Genomic DNA, 22,959 nt, shown 5'->3' with positions numbered 1-22,959 from the left:
GCTCCCTTTATGTAGATTAAATATTTATGAAATACTAAACACTACTAAAACTATAAGGTTTATGCATTGCCCAGTAAACTGTACTTCATTTTGTCTGTTCATTTTTACACATTTACTTTACAAGTGTCTTCCTAAGCTAGTTTACCTTTCCATGTAATATTAGTATGCAGTACCTTTTCCCCTTCCAATGTCTGTCTTGTCATAGTTCATAACTGCTCACACAAAACTTCCTTCACCCTGGTCTCTCAGTTCTAAGGCTGCTGTAGAGGGGGATATTAGAGACTCCACTGAACATCCAGCAGTGCCCCTGCAATTGACAGTTAAATCTCTACATTAGTTTTGCTTTTAGCAAGGAAGCCTTTTGAGTAAGAAAGTGTCCAGTCGCTTCAGGGTACTCAACTAGAAATACTCAATTCATCTGCAGTACAGTCAGCAAGGTTAGAAGAAAGATGTCTATCAGCAATGACTTGTGGATGTAGGAGCTGCTGATGAGTTTGCCCATTTCCAGGATTTAATAATTTGGATTCCACAGTCTGTATTTGCCCAGTTGTACTTCTGGGCTGTGTGTGGTTGAAAGGCAGTTACAGCGCACAGTACAAGGACTGTCCTAAGTGTATGTGTCTGGGAAAATGACTCTAAAGCCTGGAATGGCTTTCGAGTAACCCAGAACCTACACTCCACTTACAGTTAACTATACCAGGTACTACCAGTTCATCATGTAGATTTGAGTGCCAGAGCCATACTGGAATACAGTGTGTCTCAGAATCAACATCCCTAAATGCATGTTTTCTTTCAAATAAGTTTTTACTCTGCAATATCTGCCATTGTGTCCAAAATAGCTTTTACCCCCAGTCACACCACAAAGATGTAAATTTCTACTCAAAACAGTAGCTGAAAGCTGTGGTATTCTTCAGTCTAGAAAAATTGTAAGTTAGTGTCTGGAGATCCTGATGATTAATGGCTTGGGCCAGCTGATGACTTTGGAAAACTTGAATTTATTGAGAAGATGCAGCTATTCCAACACTTCCTTGCTTTTTGACATTCTGGTTTTTTTTTTCCCCTTCTGTAATAATCTATGAAGACCCACATAACTTTCCTTCAACTTGCGTGCTGTTGGTCTGGACGGGTTGGTCAGAAATTATATGAACCGATATAAAATCAATTTTGTAAATCTTTCTTTCTTTCTTCAGTGCCTTACGGCGTGGGAGTCAATTATACCACTATTGCAAGACAAGCCAGAGACCAAATAAGAGCTACCTTCATGGACAGTCTAGCACTTCTATGCTCACTACCACTAGTCATACTGGAACTGTATGGAGACTCTTTTTGTTAAGTTGACTGAAATGACAGCTGCACTTAGTTTTTCAGAGTATCTGTTCCAGCCTATTTGAATTTTTTTTTCATTTTTTGTGTTTAAAATGGGTTATGTTTCATCTTTTTGAGTTACCTTGAATGGTTCCTTCTTTATCCTATGGAGTGATTGGGGTTCATAGTGAAAGTGCATGGGGATCTTGATAAAATTTACCTCTTTAGTCTGGAAGGAACTGATGAGTGGAACACTAAAAAGATGAAAATAAAACTCTACTGCAAGGTGCCAAATGACATCTTTATTACCATTCTGTTTTGTTTGCCTCAAACCCCCAGTAATTATTTCTGTGATACAGTACTCCAGTACTCCCTAACCAGTCCTTTTTTTTTTTTTTTAATGGACAAAGGAAGGCTGGGAAAGAATATTTTGTGGTTTGCTATCACCCGTGTGCTCCCTCTGGAAGAAATGGTCTCTGTAGACTTTTCTGTCTGGGAGTTGGGCTGTTTCTCGGCAGACCATACCAACACCAGCTGCAGATAGCTGGTGATGCAAGCATGAATTGTGGTTTTTGTGAGTGTGGCATGCTGTTGGTTCATACTGAGTATCTTTGTTTACCTTGGTGATTATGAAGTAATGTCAGTTGACTGAAGTGTTCTTGTGACTGACTTGGGGATCAAAACCAGCCTAGCTGTGGGAATGAGTTGGACTGCAGCTTTTTGAAGGTTGTGGGAGTGGGGGAGGAAGCATGAGTTTTTAATGTTTCCACAGTTAGCTCTGGAAGGTGCGTGGTGGAGATCTCTTACACCATACTTTATATATGGGTTTTACTACAGCCACTTTAGGCACCTGAAGATGCCTGCTGTAGTAAAAGTAGAACTCTGCTTTCTCTCCCCATGCTTTCTTTGGAGAAGCCAAAGGGTGTCAAATGATTCCTTCCACCAAGCAGGGCAAGAGTGTATGAAACTTGCCTTAAATGGGTTGGTGGGGGATAGATGGGTACCCTATTAGGTACACATAGACATCATACCTGTCTCTGCTGAACCACATGGCAAGTCTTTTAGGACTGCTTTTGTTACAGATCTATTTTCTGAGTAGTTTTGGTTGGCCTTTAGAATTGCAGCTGCTTCTGCAAGTCTCTTTTTTGTCCTTGCTCTTGCAGTCCAACCTGAAGTAAATGCCTACTTGGTATTAATGGCCTCAGGAATGCTGATGTGTTTAACCATCCCTAGTGAGGGGGGGATTTGGGCTCATGAGTGTAATACTGGGATTTAGGGCAATAAATAACTTTGCTTACTGATAAATTTGAGTGATTACTTGTTCTCTGGCAACATTCTTGCAAAGAATGTGAACAGTGATTGATTTTGTGGAACTTCTCTGTTTTCTATAACAACCTACCAGGCACTAGTCTGATTTGGAATTTATTCCTTCATAAACACCAACTGAACATGCAGCCAGCCTTCTCAGCCTGGTGGCTTTATGGAACTCTCAAGATGAGTTATTGCAGCACTGTGGTAGCTGTCAGCCTAATGAGAGGGTGCTCTCTGCATGAAAAAGTATAAGACATTTTAAGAAATTTTTCTTTTCAGCTCAGCCTTCATTGACAGCTCTGTGGTACTAAATGAACTATGTTTCTTGTTTTAAGGTCAGTTTGTCAATATACACCTTTTGGTGTAAGTGAGAACTCTGGTTTAAGTTACTGTTAGGTTCAGAATCACAAACTCCTCTTGTTCAGGGGAAATACTGAAGGGGATCATCTTGCAGCAATCTAGAATAAGCACTTGCATACTATCTAACAGTCTGTCCTTCCATCTTCCCCGTTTTCCACAAAGACCAACATGCTTTTTGATTTAGTTCACGTAAATGGAATTTTTTAGTTGACTCTACAACATCACTGGGACTGAAGCAAAATATGTTTTGAACTAATATTTAGTCAGTCTTCCCACCATCTTATTAAAATAAACGACACAAGATGAGTAGAAAGAATGGTGGTTTTTTCCTACAGGTGTTTTCATCTGATGCATTACAACACTAAGGGACTCTTCCTGCTTTGCTTTATGTCAAACTGAAGTGGGTGTTGCTTCTGGGGAATCCAGCAGTTAACATCACAGCTGTTCATGAGAAGCATAATGGACAGTGGAGAGTACCAAGTGAAGTTCAAATCAACATGTAACTGTTGAGGCTGGAGCTGCTGAAGATCAGGATAACATATGTGATCTGGACCAAAACATCTTAAGCTCTTACAAGGGAAGTAAAATGTGATATTCAAAGGAGAAGTCTTCTGCCAGAATTGCTGCAGTGTGCATAGGTGGGTTTCAGTTCCTGCAGGCTGTGGAGTGGTCTGTTTTTATGTTGTAAATCACAAGGTAGTTGAGGGAGAGGCTGCTGGTGAGGTGTGGGGAGGATCCTGACTGTGATGTTTGGGGCAGCCATGCCAGTCAGGAAAACTACAAAAGTTGCAGGAAATTCCTGAAAGATGTGCAGAGTGACACTTGTGTCACATAACTGGTGTTAGAGGGAGATTGAGTCCTGAACTGAGAGTGAAACTCTTAACAATGTATCCTGTAATCCTTAGAGAAGTCTTTACTTTGGATGGTCCACACTTCCGTGAGAGAAATAGAAGATACTGGTAAATTGGAACCAGCAGAGGTGAAGGAGCATCATCTTTGAATAACTTGTTGAGCGTTATGTCACTTAAGATGACTCTGCATGTGCGCCAAAATGACACCAAAAGTAGTCAGCTACCTTTTTATAAGCCTGTTTAACATGTGGTTCTTTCAGCAGTCCTTAAATCAGCCCAGTTTTCCTCATAATGCATAGCCAGGGCAAGGCCCTCTGAGCAGATGCATAATTCACTGCTGCACAGTTACTTCTGTATAGTTTCTGTGGTGTTTGTTTCTTCTCTTAAGTGGCACCAGCACAAGATCTTGTTTCTGTGTTCAGTAAAGGACCATGCATTGTTCATGTATACCTTATCAGGTTCTAAATCTTGCAATAAACATAGATATTAAAACATCATGGCTTTTTCAGGTATACATTGAAAAGGTAAGCCCTGAAGACACAAACAGTTTTGGTGTGAGTTGTATTAAAGAATAAAGTATGACTCTTCACTGAAATCTGCTTGGATTTTTGCTGCACTAGAACTTATGCTAAGGATAAAATAGCGGAATAACTGATAGAAACAAAGCAGGAATGGCAGAGAACAAAGCAGTTCTCTGGAGGTACTGTGTGGTAGCCTTGAAGCAGTGGCTCTGCATAGCCTGTTCATGACACATATTGCTTCAGGTGTCAGTCCTGCAGATTCAGGGCTACCAAGGAATTCTTTCCCAGATCAGCAGGGACTATTCATTATTTTAACAGGAGCCATGCTTTTGTTAAAACAGGCACAATTTAACTGGATATTCTTATGATTATTGTTGCTGATTGTTGAAAATCCTTCTCCTGATAACCACTGAACAAAATTGTATAGATTAAATTAGCTCATTAGATGTTCTGCCATCTTGAATTCTGAAGGTAGAATATTTTTTCCTTGGCTATATTAACCAAATGTGGTTAAAATGAGGACTTTTTTTTTTTTTAAAGACAGGCAAGTTGCTGTTTCTTGTATTATTTTTGTTTTCCTCTTTTGAAGTAAAACTGGGGATCACAGGAATAAACTTGCCTTCTGGCAGACTGAATGTGGCATTTAAAACTTTCTGAGAGTGCTGTTGAACTAATTTACAAACTAAAATTGCAGTGCTTAATTCTGTGCTTAGCCCTTGAAAATCTTGCTGAAGTATCTGACCTGTAGAAATACTTAGTAATTAACTGGACAAGTTTTAAGGTTGCATGCCTAAAGCACAGTAAATCTGCTGAAAATAATGAACTTTCCAAAGAGGTATAAGTAGATCACCCTTACGTAAATGGCATGCTAAAACAATAAAGACTAGTCACTGTCCTAGACTACTTTGAAGGTCTTGGTATTCTGTGCTTTGAAGTTAAACCATTTCCTTAACCCTGGTGCTGGGATATGTATCCATACCTTCAGATTAAGCTGTAACGTTGTGGCCAGTGCAACATTCCCACTGCACAAGCAGACAGATTGCTGGGGGCCAGTCTTACAATAAGAGCCAAAGGGCTTTTGTCTACAGTACACAAAAATAAAGAAGCACCATCCTTGTTCTCGCTTTTCCGTGCCTGCATCCCACTTTCCATCCATAAGGTCTGGAGAGTTTGGCCATGGAGATGAAGGCAAGCTGTCTGTGAGCTTCACACACTGTATTGAAGGTGTCAGTGATGGGGACCAAAGTGGTGCCAGTTCCTTGTCCAGACTCTTCTGCTTTCATTCTATAAACCCACTCATCAGAACTAGAGTCACTGTTCATACCATTAAAATATAAAATGAAAGCTGTGAAAAGACACCTCTGTGTGAATTAGCTAGTAAATGATGTAAAACTGGGAAGGAAGCTTTTGCTTCCCGTACTTAGTCAAATCTGGCATCTATGCTCTTGTTCTGACTCGCAGGCTAGGAAATGTTGTCTTGCCTTCTGGTGCTGGCATGTTTCTATACCCTTTCATATATCTCTTTAAATATACTTTGTGCATTGTTTACTATGGAGCTAGTATTGATGGAAAAAAATGCTTTGAGGTAAAACTGTTTGTAATTCTCTATTAGTGTGTAAATTTTTTTTAAATGCACCATTTCTTTACCTCAATTAATTTAATGGAATGGACCAATAAATGTATAAAAGATTACTCCTTTACTTAGAATAAAGTTTCATTTTTTTGCAGTCTTCACTGGTGGAATGATGTGTGTGCTTATTTTGCTAAGCAGCTTACTGTTTTACTGCAGAAATATCTTCCCTATAATCTTCTTCCCCAGTTGATCTAGCTAGAAATTATCTGACCCGTTTCTGCATTACTTCTGGTACTGAGAGTGAAGGAGCTGAGGAAAGATTGGGCAGGGGGGGCAGGGAAACAACAGGGTGGCAGCAACTTCCTCAGAGCAAGGGACTGTGTAATGATGAAACAACTTCTGCTTGCTATACCTCTGGCTCAAACTGAAGCTGCCTGATTTACCTCCAGATTATTTCAGTCATTTAAGGGCTTTTAACTTCCCATTACTTAGTCCTGGACCTTGGAAGCCGCTTAATCCTTCTTAGTTCAATTAGCATTTAAGCAGACACATCCATGTGAGACATGCCAGACTTTTAACTCATGTTTGAATTAATATGACATCATCTCACACTACTTGCTGTGTTTTATGAGATTCCCTTCCAACCCAGATTAAAGCTGAGGCAGCGCGGTGCCTATTACGTGGTATCAGTGTCCCTATACCTCCATAAATCCTGTAGGAGCTGTGTGCTGCACTTACCTGTTTGTAACCTATTACAGGAGTAGCACATCGTGGTGGTGTGAGCTGAAACACCAGCATTAGCTCTTAGTCCTTGCATGAGCTCTGTTGAAGGACTGTCCAGGGGCAGAGGGACAATCTCCCAGAAATCAGGGTCATGAACATCTGTTCAGGGGTGTTTTATTGTAAGGATTACTAAAGTTCTGTTAATCTTACATATTTTTCCTGTGGTATTTCTCTATTTAATGGTCTTGTTTGTAACATTAATTGTCTGGGCTGATAACATCTATAGGAGGTGGAGAGCTGGTGTATCCTGCTGATGGCCCTGTGCACATGGCATGTGGCTTGCAGCCCTGTTTCCTCAGCCAAAGTCACACAACTGCCCTGAGATTTATAAATTAACAGACAAGAAGGAACTAATGGAAAACTGATCCTCTGCTTTACACTTCCACCCTGAATGATGTGTTTAGAAATGCCATTTTCATTTATAGCCTATATTCTTGTCCCTCTTTGGTATTGCTAACCAGCCTAGCAGAATGCTCTAAGGACTGCTGGTGTGCAATAGCCAGTGTACATTCGCTGCAGGATGGGGTGCGTGCTGCAGAAAAAACAAGGCAAACATCTCTTCCTGGGCAAACTTAGTGGCCAAGAGGTTGTGGCATGCTGTGAAATGGAAAAACAAATGCTATGTGTCCTGTTGTGTTGGTAACTGTAGGGACTAATGATAACAATGAGAAGATGCCTCTGTTACTCAGTCAGAATCTCAAGGGAGCCAGTGGTTGACCGTTGTTTGATGGCCACAAAGCTGTAAAGAACAATAAAACATGCAGATATTAAGAATTAGCTAACTAGCTTCTCAAACTGCAGTTTGCCCTTCCCACCTCTATCTCCTAGACTTTGCTGGGGTGTCTGGAGCTGGCTGAGTGCTAGTGGGATTCCTCTCAATGACCTACCAGCCTTTTTTGTGTACAAGCAGTGACATTGGCACCATTTGTCATCCTTTATTAACCCATGTTTGTATTGATAATGGTACTTCTGTTCGGAACCTGTATTAAAAAGCATTTGTGTAGCTAGCAGCAACCCCTGTTAAAGAGGTCTTTTGTGTCTGGGAGATCTGAGGAGGAAAGCAGAGCCAGGGGAATGGTAAGTAGGAAAGAGCCTTCCCCACACTAGTAGTCCTGAAGACAATGGTTGTCAAATGCACAGGCCCAGAAAGCCTCTGGATAAAACAGGGGTGATGGTAGAGCTTTCCTTAGTGTTGCTTTTTCTTCCTCTCCGAGTGTTGCCACTGAAGTCAGTATATATAGTGCTTTTAGACTTTGTACTACTATATTTTGTTTAAACTACAGCAGAGCTAGGCAAGAATTTTGCCTGGAATCAGGCATTAGCCTATCCAGTACATGCCTTATATCTGAATGAAAATATTGTTATATGAACTAAATACAGACATTATCACAGTTTACTTCATGCAGAAAATCTTTCTAGTAATGTAAGAAGCTGGAGAGTCTTGGGGAGGCTCTAGTGGACAAAGTGAGATATGGAGGGAGATCCTTCAAAAATTCTGTGAAAGTAGATAAAGGGGTTGTTCCAGCTTTCTGTCTTCAAATTTAGCTGGTTTTGAGCTTAAAAGTTGTTCCTGACATTGTTCCTCTCAGTCCCTCCATGGTGGTACAGTTGAGTGAATTCAGTGGACCAGAAAAGTAAAAAGTAAAAAAAGTAAAAAAGTAAAATTTTTTTTAAAAAGTAAAAGTTTTCCTTCACTGTGGTAATGGTTTATCTTTGAAACACTTGAGGGAGATTCAGATTATTCTTTTCTGTCACAATGGGTAAGTAATATATAACGGATTTTTTTAAAAAAACACACTTTACTTTGTGTAGGGTTATTCCTTCATTCTTCTTACTGCTATTTTCACAGTATCAAACACATTTGTGTGAATGCTTTGTCCCCTGGGATTATTAGCTTTTAAAGTGCCAAATACTCTTCCTACAGCAATTCCTGTTACATTAAACAAAAATAACATAAAAGACACTGGCTAGACATTGCTACTTTCATTCTTTGAATCTCCTTGATATTTGTCAACTAATTTCTACAAGTTTCTTTTTTTTTTTTCCTTTTTTTTTTTTATTACTATTATTCAGTTGGTGGGGGGGAATTTTTTCTTTTTAAAATACTTTCCTATCTGAATGATGTACTTCAGACCTAGAATCAGGAAGCACAGAGAAAAGACAATGTGTCCTTTTGACCAAAATCTTTCCTATTTCTTACCTTAAAGGGATGAGACTCAGGCAGCCAACTAGAAAAGACAAAATGAAGCAGAAGCTGCTGTACCAGTCCAGTGTGTTTTGGTAGATCTTGTTGTAGACTGTAGATGTCACTACTCCCGTGGTGACTAAAGACAGCTGCAGCAGGACAAACACCTTACCTGTAAAACAAGTACACAGTTTGTTACTGGAGATTAACAAGCCAGCTGTGGTACCTCCCTGACAAGTCCAGGATCACAATTGTGTAGCCATTGCTCCACGAACATCAGATGGCATGAGCCTGTACCTGCTTCTGTTCTAGAATGGAATTCTGTTCTAGACCACAAATTATTTTTCCTTCTTTTAGGCTTTGGATGAAAGATTCAACTGGAAAACTGTCTACCTAAACATACATATAGAAGTCTACATATAAAAGTAGCTGCTTGTAAGAGCAGCAATAAATCAGTCAGTAAGTGTTTTGTTTTCCTAGAGAGAGAAAAATAGTCTAGAGCTGACCTCTTCAGGGCAGGAGAAATTTTAGTCAGGGTCTGCTTGTGGCCTAGGCCAGAAAAGTGGTTCACAGGGTTGAAATTACACTAATGCCTGAAATAGGGATGTGTGTGTCGTTTGTACGATACTGCATGGAAGAAAGGCAGAAACTGAATTCTAGTTGAAACCAGTCTTTACTGAAGGGTTTCTGTCATGATAAATGGGTGAAAGGGAAGTAATCCAGCCCTGCTGGGACTTGCAGACTTGGGGGCAAGGTCAGGGCTGTGTGCTGAGCTTGCTGCGTCAGGGCTGTGTGCTGAGCTTGCTGCCCTGGTAGCTTTCTGCAGCTACTCGGCAGCAGCAGCCACCAGCTAAGGAGATGAGACAGCAGAAAGCAAGTTCTCTGCTGCACGGTCCTACTCGAGGTCTGGGCTGATGCTGTTATCATGCACAGCCCATATGGCTCAAGGTGGAGGTTAAAACATTTGATTTATAGTGATTAATTTGGAGTATGAGCTGTGCTGTTTGTGGCAGGTAGATGATTTTGCTGTGGTGGATGTTGAGGGAGCACAAGCAGTAGGAATGAGATGGTGACAGAGCAGTGTCATGTTCATATGGCAGAAAGGAAAAGGATGTGAAGGATGCAGAGGAAACATGCTTGGAGGAGGTCTGAGGAGTTGTGGTCTTGTGGTACTGTTTGAATGAATGGCCAGTCCTGTATCTTGTGTCTATATCTAGCTCATTGGACCAAAAATGGTAGGTCTCAATATGTTGCTGTAAAATGCGTTTTACTAATTTTTAATACGTATTTTAATGAAAACTAAAAAAATAACACATATTTTAATGATAAAAAAATATCTAGCGGCTGTTCCAAGAAGGATCTTTTTTTATGCAAAACTTACTCTTTGAAAGTTAAATCATGCCTGACAGGAACAAACGGCCAAACACCTGAAGAAAAGTTTAGAGAGCATCACTGAAAAAAAGATGAAAATAACCCGTCCTTCCAAAACTGGAAGTAAAAGAAGCCAGATATAAATGGTGTGAATATCACAGTGCTTCAATTCGATGTCCTGCAGTACTGTGTTTTTGAGCAGCACCTCAGCTATTTTTCCTACCTTTGAACTGTATACTGATTGTAATCTTTTGAAGTATGTGCTGAAAACTCAGTGGATAAATTATGATGCAACCAAGGACAAGAAGATTGGATGTGAGAATCTTGTCCAACAAGTTTCTCTGCTTCTCCCTTCCTGTTTGCGGTATCATCTGTTCTGGTATAATTACACAAAGCACAGATTGCAGCAATAATTTACCTTTCTCTTGGTACTCTAGCCTGAATAAAGGAATTTCAGCGGGTTTTGGTTGGTAAGGTAACCAAAATACTCACCGTAGGATGATCCCTCAACATGCTTGGACAACATGGACCTGATGGTTGGTAAGGGGATGAGGGCAAAGAGCATCACTGCCCGTGCTGTAATGCAATGAATTTTGAGTTATCACCAGTACCTGCTCTTTGTGACCCAACACAACCACTGCTTTTGAAGATTACATGCCTCTGGCTTGTCCAGGCACCTTGCTTCACATTTTCGCATTCCTTGAGTGCTAAAAAGATGTGGTTCCTTACTTCATCAAAGGCAGATTAGCCACCTATTGCTCCCATTAGGAGAGGTGTTTTGCCCAAGCTAGACAGAGTCTCTTGTTCTCAGCCAGACATCCCAGCATAGATGGGATCCTCACTCTCCTCTGAGAGACTGAGGATGAACATTTAAGTCTGAACCTGCAGAGAGAGCCACTTGTGCTACACAGCCTTGACTGGAACAGTACCTTTATAACACTACATCTGTCTTGTATCTTGGTGCTTCTGGCTTGCAGTATTCTACTGTGAAAATATATAGGGAGCTGGGATTACCTTCCTGTCAGCAGAACCAGCTTCAGTGAAGATTTGGTCCATATCTAGTGTACCAAGGTGTCTCTGCAGTGCAGGGAATAAGCATCCTAGACACTGCATAGCAGCATGTCTTCAGGATGAAGATGAGCTGACTTATTAAGCAATGTTCGGGTTTTTTATGTTTGTTTCTTTTAATTTTTTATTCCCCAGCTTGATTGGCTAAACAAACAAAAGCTCTTAAAATTTTCACTCAGTGTTTGGCTTAGTACACGAATACAATATCTTATCATATTTCCCTTTAGAATAACTTTGCTTAATTTTTCAATTTCCCATTCCCTATAGGGACAGACAAAAAAAATCACTTCAGGACATTTATCTCCAGGGTCTTTCTCAACTTTAAGAAGCAAAACCTTAAAGCCATGCAATAGACGATACTCTGTGAGATACTTCTGCCACAATGAATGCAGTTCTTGGATTTTGCTTTTTGTCATAGATTACTTCCCAAAAGTAAACTTGCCTTTCCTTTATCATGGGATGCTGCCCCACCTATTGTTACTTGTCCCTTAGTAATTTATGTACAGTGTGAGATTTATAAACTATATTATTGTGATACTTACAGCTCCAATGTTTCATTAAGTTTCCCATCAGCTGTAAGTGCTTTCATATGACAAAAATAAATCACATCTTAAGATGTTACATAATGGGGAGCCTTTGCCATTTTGCTTCTCTTGTAGCCTTGAGCCTTACCTCAGAAGGAGCAAGTGCTTCCTATGGCTGCAGTGATGTGGTCCTACCAGTACAGGGAGTCAGCAACAATTCCCAGTCCCCCAGAGTGTGAACATTGTTCTGCTAAGATATGGTCCATGAGCAACTGATGAATTACAAGTCACTAGGCCTTAAACTAACCCTTGGCAGGAGCGTATGACTCCTCAGGATATTGTAGAGTGCTGAGTCTTAAGAGTACTAAGGGAGGTGTGGGGAAAGGAATAATAAGAATGCTTTCTTCCAAATTGCCCATGTGATGATCTGCCTAACTCCCTGCTTGCAGACTTGTTATGAAGCAAAGCAAAAAGCTCTTCCAGTGATGTTGAAACACCCCTTTCTCAGCGTGTATTTGCTCATGTGAGTGGTTGTTCAACTCACCAATGTAGAACAGGAACGTCCACCGCACGAAGGCCATGATGAGAATGCCAGCGCTGAACGATGCTACCCCAATCATGATCATGGTAATATCCCTCAGGTATCTGGAGAACACGAGTACCCCTAGGAAACTGGTAATGAAGATCACGTACCCAGCAGCGTTGCCGTGGCCGATCTCCACGGCATTCCAACTTAATGGTTCCCTGAGCAAGAACAGTGGGAGTACATTCATTGCACCAACCACAGCAAGATCATAGAGGATTGCTGCCACAAACAGCAGGATGATGGTGAGTTTCGAGGGTGATACTGGAGTGGAGATGCTGCCCTCTGAAGGTTGGGAACTGCCTGCTATTGCTGCTTCTGGTAGCTGACCACCCACCTGCCCTGCACTCTTGGCTTTGGCTGGGCAGGAAGCTGCTGGCTTGGGGACTGTGAGGACAAAAATGCTGTAGAGGAGACAGAAGGCATAGCAAGCAATGCTGCAGCACACCAGCACGGTGCCTTCTCGATAGCGGTCATTGAAGCCAACAAAGAGGTAGCCAGATGCCATGCTTCCCAAAAAGCCAGCCAGGCCGTACACCAGTTCAATAATGATGAGCCGCAGAGACCTCTTGCTTTCAGAGGACCCCAGGGATCCCAGAGCCATGATGCCTGCCCAAAATGTGGTGAAGCCTCCTGTCAGCCCATTGAAGGCAGCAGCCCCATACATCACTTCCACTGGCCAGCCCAGCAGAATCAGGAGGAGCAGGAGAGTTTTGGAGCCCAAATAACCAAGAAGAGGGAAGCAGATGGGGATCTTCCTATGTATCCTGTCCCCCAGCTTGGACAAGCCATAGGCTGACACCAGCGGGCTCAGGCCCAGAACTAGGTTGTAGATGATATAAAAGTTAGATACAGCCTTCTGCTGAGCATCTTCCAGGACGTGGGAGGGAGCAGTGCTGTTGGTCTGGTTGTAGTAGTTCTTCACTACCAGCAACAGTGCTGTGTCGTAGAAGGCACTGGCCACTTGGGAACCCGCAACCACTGGCTCAATCCATGTCCTCATTGCCATTATTCCCACCACGCTGCCAGTCACCACCTCTTCTTGGAGAGATCTGCTTTCAGAAGCACGTGGGGAAACAGTACGTGGGGAAACAGCTCCTCAGATGCTCTGCTCTGGAGGCATGTTTGGAAACAAGCAGCGAAAGGAAAAGCAAAAGGTCTGCCAGGCTGCACAGGACCAGAGAGTTGTGCAAGAAATGATCTGGCTGGCAAGATATTCGCAGCTCACCTTGCTATGTGAATGCACACCTGCACATCCCTGCGCTGCTCTGAGCTCTGGCCCACACATGGGAGGCTTTTGTACAGCCGGAGAACGCCCTGCACTTGTCGACTGCTGCTGCTCCTCTTCCTGGTGTAGTTTCAACAGAGGTCAGATGACCTGGGGAATTTCTCTCTCACAGAGTAGGAAGTGAAAATGCTCTGATGAAGTAATTGCTGTAATTTGGGGTGGTGGTTTGCTTTTTGTTTGTTGACTTTTTGGGTGGTTTTTTTCTCCTTTTGGTATCCTTCATGTGTCAGAGAACTCTCAGAGTGGTTGCGGGGACAGGGAATAGCTATGTGCCTTTCTATCAGGTAATTTGTGAATTCCCCTTTACTGCCAGCTCTTTTTTTTTTTTTCTACATGAATATGTCATTGTCTTTTTTTGCTTTTAGCCACTTCTGTCTTCCCTGTTGCTACATCATGCCCCTTATGTCATTGTTGTTTCAATAATGAGTCAAGAAATTACACCAAAAAGAAATTAAAAAGGAAAATGTCTGGGTTTGGTAACCTGTCTCCAGTGGCTGCCACTCTGCTTGCTGCATCCTTTGGCTCTACAATGTAGGAATTTGCAAGAGGGTGAGGGAAGTCCTGATTTACCCAAAGGCACCAGTAACTGCCGTGTCCCAGTAATCAGGCAGCTCAGCTGCCAGCTGAGGTGGGTGAGAGTCCACCTCTGGAGAAGAGTTTTCTAGCCCTAGCTCCTCAAGGAGATGGCTGTGCATTTCTGCTGTTGCTTGCTTCCACAGACTCTCAAGCCTTGCAGCTTGAAGTCAGCTTCCAATTTTGCTGCTGCCTGAAGAGCAGGTAAAGCGACCCACTCAAGCAGGGCCCCGTGGACGTGGTAGTGCTGCTAGCCAGAGGCACAAGGAGCCCTTGGACCAGGATATGGTGCAAGCAGGCTGCCAGCTCCAAGGACAATGCTTGCAGTCCCAGCTGCAGGAAGTACTTGGAGGATATTTGGCAGTCTCAAAAATGCTAACTTAAATCATAATGATCTCATTCTGTACTGGTTTAATGAATCATGACAGGCAGAAAAACAATCTGTTCTAGGAAGATTTACGGTCATTATTTTTAAAAATAAATTAATGATGAATTTGAAAAAACAATGTTAAAACCTCCATCTGTTGGACTCTTTGTTGACTCAGGTGACATTTACTCAATGCCACGGCTCAAGAGTTTCTTTTTTTCACTCTCATTGGTTGTGCAATAATTTTTGGCTTATATTTCGATTACCGGAAGAAAGATACAGGATCTAACAGGGATAGGAGTGGGGAATTGTCCACTAGAATGATTTGCTCTAGATAATTCCACCCTCGTCAGAGGATTTTGTTTTTGTTAAACCAAAAGACTCTTAGCCAGATCTAAATTATGTGTGTTATTCCAACAGTTGCCTTTTTTTCTTTTCCCCAGATTAGCTGAGAAAGGTCTCTAGTTTCTTCAGTTTTTCTTTAGAAGTGGGACAGGGTTTTTTTCAGCAAACCTTGAAATATTTCCAGAGGACTGAAATTCCGGACAGCCTTACTGAAAACCCCAAAGCATCAGCCTGTGACCAGTTTAAGCAACACATGCAACCAGAGGAATTGTTTCATTTCACTTCACCCAGGAAACCTTGTGTCTCCCCTCAAGAATTACAGGGAGAGATAAATGACTTGTCCCATTCAACTTCAGTTTGGGACATGGGGTCTGGTGCATAGGAATCAAATTGGAGTGCAGAGGTAAGTTACAGTCACTGTGCTCGAGACACTGCAAATCTGCTCAACTCCTACATGAGGGATGTTTTTTCTCCCCACGATGTTGCATATCCAGACTGCTTGGCTTATTGAGCCAACACTGTTCAGGCCTAGATAGCTAATGAACTGTGATAAATGTTACTAGTGATCTCATGAATTACATCTATATTTCCAGGATATTCTGTGTGTTCACTCACATTAAATGTACTTTTTAGAAATAGATCTCATGGAAGGATATATTTCCATGTCAGTAATTGCAAAACTGTAAGTGCTAAAGTATGAGTTTAGCTCAGGCTCCAAAATATTTACTACTGCAAAACAATTTTCACAAATCCCATATTTGATGCCACGTAGTCTTCAAAATTACTATTACCTAGTAATTTTTTAGAGGCCCCTGTTCTTATACTATTAATATTTATAGGGACATTTGTACCTGCTTTAAAATATGTTCATGTAGCGTAAGTATAGTTGAGCCTTAAGGGAGTGGCCCTTGACATTTAAGAAAACTGTTCCTACAGAATCAGAGACTATATTAACAACAAAAATACAATGATGTAGCCTGCTGGAGAAGGAGCACAATGTTTTAGGGCATTTCTCTCTGGAGTGGTCTTGTCTGGAGTCCCAGTAGAGGCCCACAAGAGGCAGGGTCAGCATATGTTTCACCAACTCTTCAACATTTGTCAACCTGGCCAAACCAGAGGTATTTTGTTTTTCTCTGTGGTGATGTTTTACATTCAAATGCAGTATTGCTGTTTGTTTGGTTTGGTTTTTTTCCAAACAATTTATGGCAGTTCCATCACTTTTTCTTTCTGAACAGAGTTGCCATAGGGATTTCAGTATGCTGGGGGATCTGGGCTAGGCAAGTACCAGCATTCTGGAACTTGGTCTTCAGCATTCCTTGTCTGAAAAGGTCCTTTTGACATCCAGGACTGCAATGTGGGTAAGTAAGCCCTCTTCATCTCTCTCCCCTAAGCCTGCTAATGGGATCTGTGATTTACAGTCCCTGTCTGGCAAGGCATTTTGCCTCCAAGATGGTAAATGAGCTCTAACTCCTCCTCCTCCGACTTGGTGTGTGCAGATTATCCTCTCCACTGTGGCTTTGTGGCAGTGGTAAAGTGAGGAAACGTGACTAGGAACAGTAAAAGTGCCTGGGTCTGATCCTGGATGGAGCTGCAGCCCCAGAGGGAGGGAGAGCAGTTTGAAAACACTGCGGAGAAGCAGCTGTTTTAGTGACGGCTGGTTTTCCTTCGGAAAATTCTTCATCAAGGCACTCCGTGGTTTGTGAGATTGGGTGCCCCTGTGGCTGTCATCTAATTATATATAGACCCTGTCCTCACAAGGTGTCTGGTTCTGCTTGCAGGATGGGGGAGATGGAGGGAGAATGGGAGCTGTGTGGAAAGGCAGGGGCACAGAGATGCAGCATTCTAGTCCAAGGTAGCTGTCATGTTGGGTCCAGAGCCACTGACGGTGGAAGCTAATGCCTGGACAATGTGAAAAAAAACATCTGGCAGCCTTGTTGTGTGGCTCTGAGAAACAACATCAGGTTGTATGAGACCTCAGGGTGCCAGTGTCTATGGCACAACAGCTGGTAGGTGCACCATCTCTGTAATAAAATACAGGACCATGCCTTTACAGGTGCACCTGGAGGTGCCTCTGACACCAAAATCTCTGGATCAGCAGTCTGGCATTTGGGAGCTGCAGCATCATCAGATGAGCATGCAGCACATCCCAACATCAGACATGTTGGTATCACCTATGGAGACATCTGCTCCCCTCTGCTTCTCCTGGGAGGAAAAGGAAGCACAGGCCACAGGCCATGGGAGCACACAGGCACCTTTTCCCCCATCCCTTGAGGGCTCACCCACTGCTCCACATGAGCAGTCCAGGTAGTGTTTTTCTGCAGGCTGCAAAAACGCTGAGGGGGGATTTGCTCCATGGAGAGACCTCGTGGGGTGCAGAGACATGAGGCATGGAGGGGAGAGGCCACCCCCAACAAGGGTAGGGAGGTCTGCCAGCCCTCCTTTGGAAAAGGCTGGCACTCTGCACCACTTTACCACCGCTTTCAGAACAACACGGGAGAGCAGCAAGGGGCTGCGACCACTGTCGCAGTTTTCCACTGTGCGGAAACACCGTCCAGTTTTCCTTCAGGACGGTGACTGGCTGACCGAGCAGCACCAGTTACCTGTGTTCCCTTGCTTTTGCCACCAGTCATCATGGTTTTCTCTATTTTTCTCCATTCAGAATTTTCTGCTTACCTTATTGGTGTCTCCTGTGGGCGTATCACCTACTGAAAATAAAAACACACCATCCTTTGACAGATGCTTTTTGCTCAGTTGGCTTTTCTCCCTTTAGCTTGAGGAATTTGGGCAGTTTATAGTCCTGACAGCTAATTGTATGCCTTAAGATTAATCAATCCCCTCTATGGAAGCAGGAAAAAAAGGCTTCTTGCAGTACCTGGTGTCTGCCTGATCAGCTGGACCACAGAACAAATCCTGCTATCGCTCTTAGACAAGCCCCAGATAATCCTCACACTAAACAAATTTTTTCTGTGTGTGTGTGCATCCTCCTTTTTCTTTATATCCATGTATCTTTTTAAATTGTTGCCAAGGTATAGGTGTGTTTGGAACAGAGGCACTGCAAATTTTCAGAGTGTGGAGGCAGCAACAGCCTTGAGAAAATGGATGAAATAAACTGTCCCACTACTACAGCTTAAGCAATCCTATCTTACATAATAGGATACTCTGAAAAAATGAAATAGCTATAGCAAAAACATGATTATTAAAAAATTTCACTGCTGAATGAACTACAATCATTAATGTATAAAAACTTGGTTTGAACCTGCAGACTTCTCTCCCCTTCGTAAGTGCCCTCCAAAACTATTTTGAAATAATTTTGCTGGTCTACTTCATATTTTTGGTTTTCATTTAGGTCTGGAAAACTTTTTGGCAATGATGAATTGGTTCAAAAAATCCTACAAAAACATTTAAGTAATAATATTTGAAATAAAAAGAAAAAAAGAAAAAAAAAGAATGAAAGCTCTCTAGAAACATAAATTTGACTTGGCATTTATAAGTTTGGAGAGGATCTGGGTAGTAAGTGTCAATGTTAATTAGAGAAAGATAACACACAGAGCATATTGGAAAGAGTAGTATGGCAGAATAGAGGAGAAAGACATAGTAAATCACCTATCTTTAGAAGTGAGGGGAAGAAAGAAGAAGAGGCAAGCAAAGGCAAGAAGAGCATTTTTCTGATTTTTCTGGCCTGATAGGACATTTGCTAAATAACTCAGCCCTAGCCAGGTACAATTAGAGAGAAGTATATTTATCCATCAGTCTGAGACTCTTACAAGAGGAAGAAGAATAGGTGGCAGAGGACATCAGGGCAGTGGAGAGAAAAGGGATGAATCCACTCCATTTTCCTGATTGAGAGGTGGAGACCATCAAAAGCATCATTAATGCATAAAGATACAGGCTCTGCATTTCTGCTCTGTGCAATGCATAGTGCTTTTTCTGGAGAGGAGGGAAGATATATATTTCTTTAAATCTTCTGGAGACACCCTTACCTTAGTTAATGGTGATCCATTAATTTTCACGTGACAGTTCTCAAGCTAGCTCCTTGCCTGGCTAAATTTCTGTTTTTCAGGCAGGTAAAGTCAACACTGAAGCCATGGCCTGCAGTAAGCCCTCAGTGATATCCCAGACATTCAGAGCAGGCAGATGATAATTCACTCCTCACAACCTCTCTATTTACTCTGCTGGGCTGGGTCCTGAGTACAGAAATTGGCTATGGTTTCAGTCATTTAGATTTTTAAATTTTCTGCACTGTTTTAAGCAGAACACCCTTTCAAATGCATTCAGTCACTTGTTAAAAAAAAAAAAGCAAAAACCAAGAAATAGCATACACAACCCCAAAGCTGCAGGTGCTGTGGCACATTCCAGTGACATTTCTATGCCTTAGCATCCTTTTTTCCATACAGCAGCTCCTCATATGGGGTGTGTTTACTCAACCTTGGCAGCTCAGAAATGAAAAACACAGGAAACTCAGTAACAAGCTCTCCTTGATTACAGAGCACCATCTGATCTTCTGTGGGCCCCTCACAGGCCCCTCAGCACTGGTGGTGGTGAATGCAGAGCCCACACACAGGTGGTTTTGGGCTACAAGGTTGCATGACAATGCCTATCACTATCTCACTTCAAACAGACTACAATGCCAGCTGAGGATTTCCAGACAACCTGTGCAACAAGGCACAGCAAATAATAGGGATAATCCTGTTTATAATGTGTGGTAGCCACACCTGGATAATTATCCAGCTTGTTTTGAGTTGGCAGGCTGGAGAGGTCCCTGAGACAGAAGGGAAAGGCACCAGCATCCTCCATGAGGGTGGCAGGGAGGCTATGGGGAAGATGTCCCTGCTCATTTTGCTTCAGAGCACCAGTGAAAAATGGCATCAATGGTGTCATCTTCAGACAAGAGAGCAGAATTGTGCCTGGGTGGGCAAGCTACAGCCCAGGTGCTGGAGAAGCCTTACCTGGAAAACAGTAAGGGCTGTTGAGGCTCTGCAACCCATACAGAGGGCTCACCTGCACGCGAAATACAGGGAAGGTATGTCAGGAGTTCCTCAGGCCCACAACTCTGCCTCAAAGTGCTCCCAGAGATAGCTCCAGACTCTCAAGAAAGCTAGACAGTGCATACTAATTTGGAGAATGTTAGATAGCACCCTCCCAGGCAGCTAATGAATGAATGGCCTTGGTAGATCCTGTGTGTTCTTAGGGCTTCAGTACGTGTATAAAAGATACTGAAAATTTAATGGACTTAAATACTGCACCTCTTCTCCTTTCTTTGCAGGATCCTGTTGTATCTGCAGGAAATTTTGGAGCTGAAGAGGGGTACTGGGTAAAGGGCACTAGGGAAGCAAGAACATCCAGGCAGTTTTCCAGCAATATTTCTGCTGATAACTTTTTTACAGGCTGCATTTCTTCAGTGTCTAACTGAAGAACAGATAAATTTAAAGATACATATATACATAAATGTAAATTTTAGACTGTGTGGCAAGACAGCAGCTGTCTTGCTGTTACTGGTGTTTGCTATTTTCTCAGTGCTTCATTCCAGCACTGTGGAGTATTCAAGGCTTTGCTGAGCTAGAATTTTTCTTTTGTGCCCCATTGTGTAGATGCTGAAATGGCCATACTAGCTGAGAGCAGCACTGCTTCTTTCCACTACAACCTCTGCATTTCTGGGCACTTTCTGGGCTTCAAAGCTCCTGCTTAACTGCACGTGGGCAATGGGGAGACACTTCACCCATTTCAGCATGGCTTTGTACCTTGGCCACCAGCTTAGAACCAGGACTGCTCTTGCAAGGAAGACTGCCAGCTACACCCACCTCCCGACAGACTGATAACACCGGTCCCTGCAGGACCTGAGACACTCCTCTTTGCTGAAGACCAACAGGACACAGCTGAGGGTCACATCATGTGCATGCTCTTCCCTCCAGAGGTCTGATGCTTGTTCTTGCTCCACCGTAGATGTGCTTGCTTTGCTGCCGCAGGGCCAGGACCTTGTGTGGGTGATACGGGATCGTGTCTCTCACTGCCACATGTGATGTACTTCCACACCACCGCTTTCCAAGGGTAAATAGCTGTTACCTCCAGGGGTTTTATAGAGGTCACCTCCAAGATGACAGTGGGAACTATTAGCAGCTAGCAAATAACATCTGGCCATGAACTTTAAGGCACCCTCTGCAAGGACATGTAACTGGAGCAGCCTAGGGCAAAGCAGGAAAATGCCTGGAGAATAAACTGAGCTCCTGACATTTAAAAACCACACTGATTTAATATTTCTATACAGGAAGGGAGTAAGAGATTAAGCAAGATTGAAAAAATAGAGCCCACTGGGGGACTGAAATGCTGTTTTGATCCTTTAGTGTTTGAGCATCTTTATAATAAATTCCTCGCAAACACCCAGCAAAGCTTAGACAGACTGTATAGACATATCTTTTGATTTATAGACTCTGAGTCCTCATGTCAATAAATGATAAGGCTCATGAACAGCAATATCATTCAGTTATTTCCTGATTCTTGTCTGCTGAAGACTGACCCAGCAAACAGTGGCCAAGAAGGAGAGCTGAGCTGAATCTTGTCCTGTACCAGCACAGTCCAGACCTGGCAGCAGGTGAGACTTATGCTGTAACTGGCAAGAGGGTTTTTTGTGGTTTACAGAGAGCTTGGGTAAATACGCTTTTTGCTGTACACTTTCCACCCCTGCTGAAAACATTATTTGATCATGCTTTCAGCTGGCTTCTGAAATGGCTCTCTCTGGGAAAATTTCCCATCAGCAAGATTTTCCCCTGTTTACCTGTTTTCCACTGTTTACACCACTCTGCTCTGACCCACATTGCTAATCCTCACTTTCTTTATACATCAAATCACACAGCTTGAAATTAACTTTTTCTTTGAAAACTACCCTTTTCTTTGAAAACATATTAGCTCAGTCTGCCTTCTGTTCTGCAGTTGTTTTCCTCAACATGGCATTAAAGAAAAGCAGAAATCATGCCCTTTCAGCATGAGTAATGCAACCAAGACATGATTTTTGTTTCACATGGCTCTCCCCCAACATACTTTCCAGTTGGTCCCACTAACATGTCCACATCATTTTGTAGTACACTGGCCCAAGCTCAGTCCATGAGCTTCCCAGCTGAGTTTAGTGCTGTGTAGCCCTCAAAGAGCAAGGCCCTTACAGGTATATAGGTGTCTAAGTGCTTTGGTATGTTTGGATTTAGTCCATTTAAGGTTTATCTCCTGGTTCTCAGTTTACCCATCTTCCATGGGATGGATATGGGATTGGCAATGAAGTATAAATCCAGTGAAATACCTGAGGAGAGGGAACCAGCCAGGGAGGGAGGGAGGGAGGGAAGGAGGTAGTCTGGAAGCTGACAGGGCCTGTCTGTCAGGGTCAGTCAGGAGGCTCAGTGTAGGCAAGGTGAAATACATCTGTGCCCATAGAAACTGCCTTGTCTTGGTGCCCAAAACATGCCTTGCTCTGGGTGTCAATATCATCATGTGGAAACCAGAAGGGAATGGCAGAAGGCAAGGAGTTGGCAGAGAACAGGAAAGGGTAATACTGTGAAAGTCTGGATCCACCTTGGGCTGGTGCTGTACCCCAAAGCCATGCTCCTACAAGCAAACAAGGCTGAGAGTGAGCAAGTGCCCTACTTTAGCATCTTCCTTCTTTCACTCCAATTAAATAGGGCTGAATACTTGCCACCTCCACACAGTGTGAGGGTTTCAAAGCTGTCCAGCAAGTCAGCTCCCATTGCGCATCTGGAAACTCCACCTTTCTCCATGGAGATAATGACTCCCAAACACCTCTTTACCCCTTTCTAATGACTGCAACACTTTTGAACACTGCAACATTGCTGCTTGCAACACTTTGGAAGCTCTGTGTGAGTCCTGTGAAGAGCTGTGCAGCCAAGTTTGTGTTGTTTTTGCTACTATTTTCCTAGTAACTTGTGTTTCAGTTGCAGCTTGAGGACTTGAT

The 22,959-nt window shown here is 42.7% G+C and overlaps 2 protein-coding genes and 1 long non-coding RNA gene across 4 annotated transcripts in view; 2 read left to right on the top strand and 1 right to left on the bottom strand.

The window, feature by feature from the left end:
* SNX30 (sorting nexin family member 30) overlaps positions 1–6,082 on the top strand; it is a 52,659-nt gene extending 46,577 nt beyond the window's left edge. The window contains exon 9 of the mRNA XM_023944359.2: positions 1,191–6,082. Coding sequence (XP_023800127.2) covers positions 1,191–1,250 — 60 coding nt within the window. The 3' untranslated portion in view covers positions 1,251–6,082. The remainder of the gene's footprint in view (positions 1–1,190) is intronic.
* A 720-nt stretch (positions 6,083–6,802) lies between these two features.
* On the bottom strand, positions 6,803–13,520 carry SLC46A2 (solute carrier family 46 member 2). Of its 2 annotated transcripts, XM_023944358.2 has the most exons (4): positions 12,397–13,520; positions 10,753–10,836; positions 8,905–9,061; positions 6,803–7,443 (listed from the first exon to the last, which is right to left on the bottom strand). In XM_023944358.2, the coding sequence occupies exons 1-4, from the start codon at positions 13,442–13,444 to the stop codon at positions 7,386–7,388; spliced, it is 1,347 nt and encodes a 448-aa protein (XP_023800126.2). In that variant the 5' UTR covers positions 13,445–13,520; the 3' UTR covers positions 6,803–7,385. The 2 variants fall into 2 exon arrangements, with proteins under 2 accessions (XP_023800126.2, XP_086725550.1); XM_086869424.1 differs by lacking the exon at positions 10,753–10,836.
* A 2,723-nt stretch (positions 13,521–16,243) lies between these two features.
* Positions 16,244–21,032, top strand: LOC111941293 (uncharacterized). The gene is made up of 2 exons (XR_002869941.2): positions 16,244–16,366; positions 20,597–21,032. It is a non-coding gene; the product is annotated as an uncharacterized LOC111941293 (long non-coding RNA).
* The last annotated feature ends 1,927 nt before the right edge of the window (positions 21,033–22,959 follow it).

This window comes from Cyanistes caeruleus, chromosome Z, assembly GCF_971803275.1.
Source record: "Cyanistes caeruleus chromosome Z, bCyaCae1.hap1.1, whole genome shotgun sequence".
Classification (NCBI taxonomy): domain Eukaryota; kingdom Metazoa; phylum Chordata; class Aves; order Passeriformes; family Paridae; genus Cyanistes; species Cyanistes caeruleus.
This window is presented reverse-complemented; position numbering and strand designations above follow the sequence as displayed.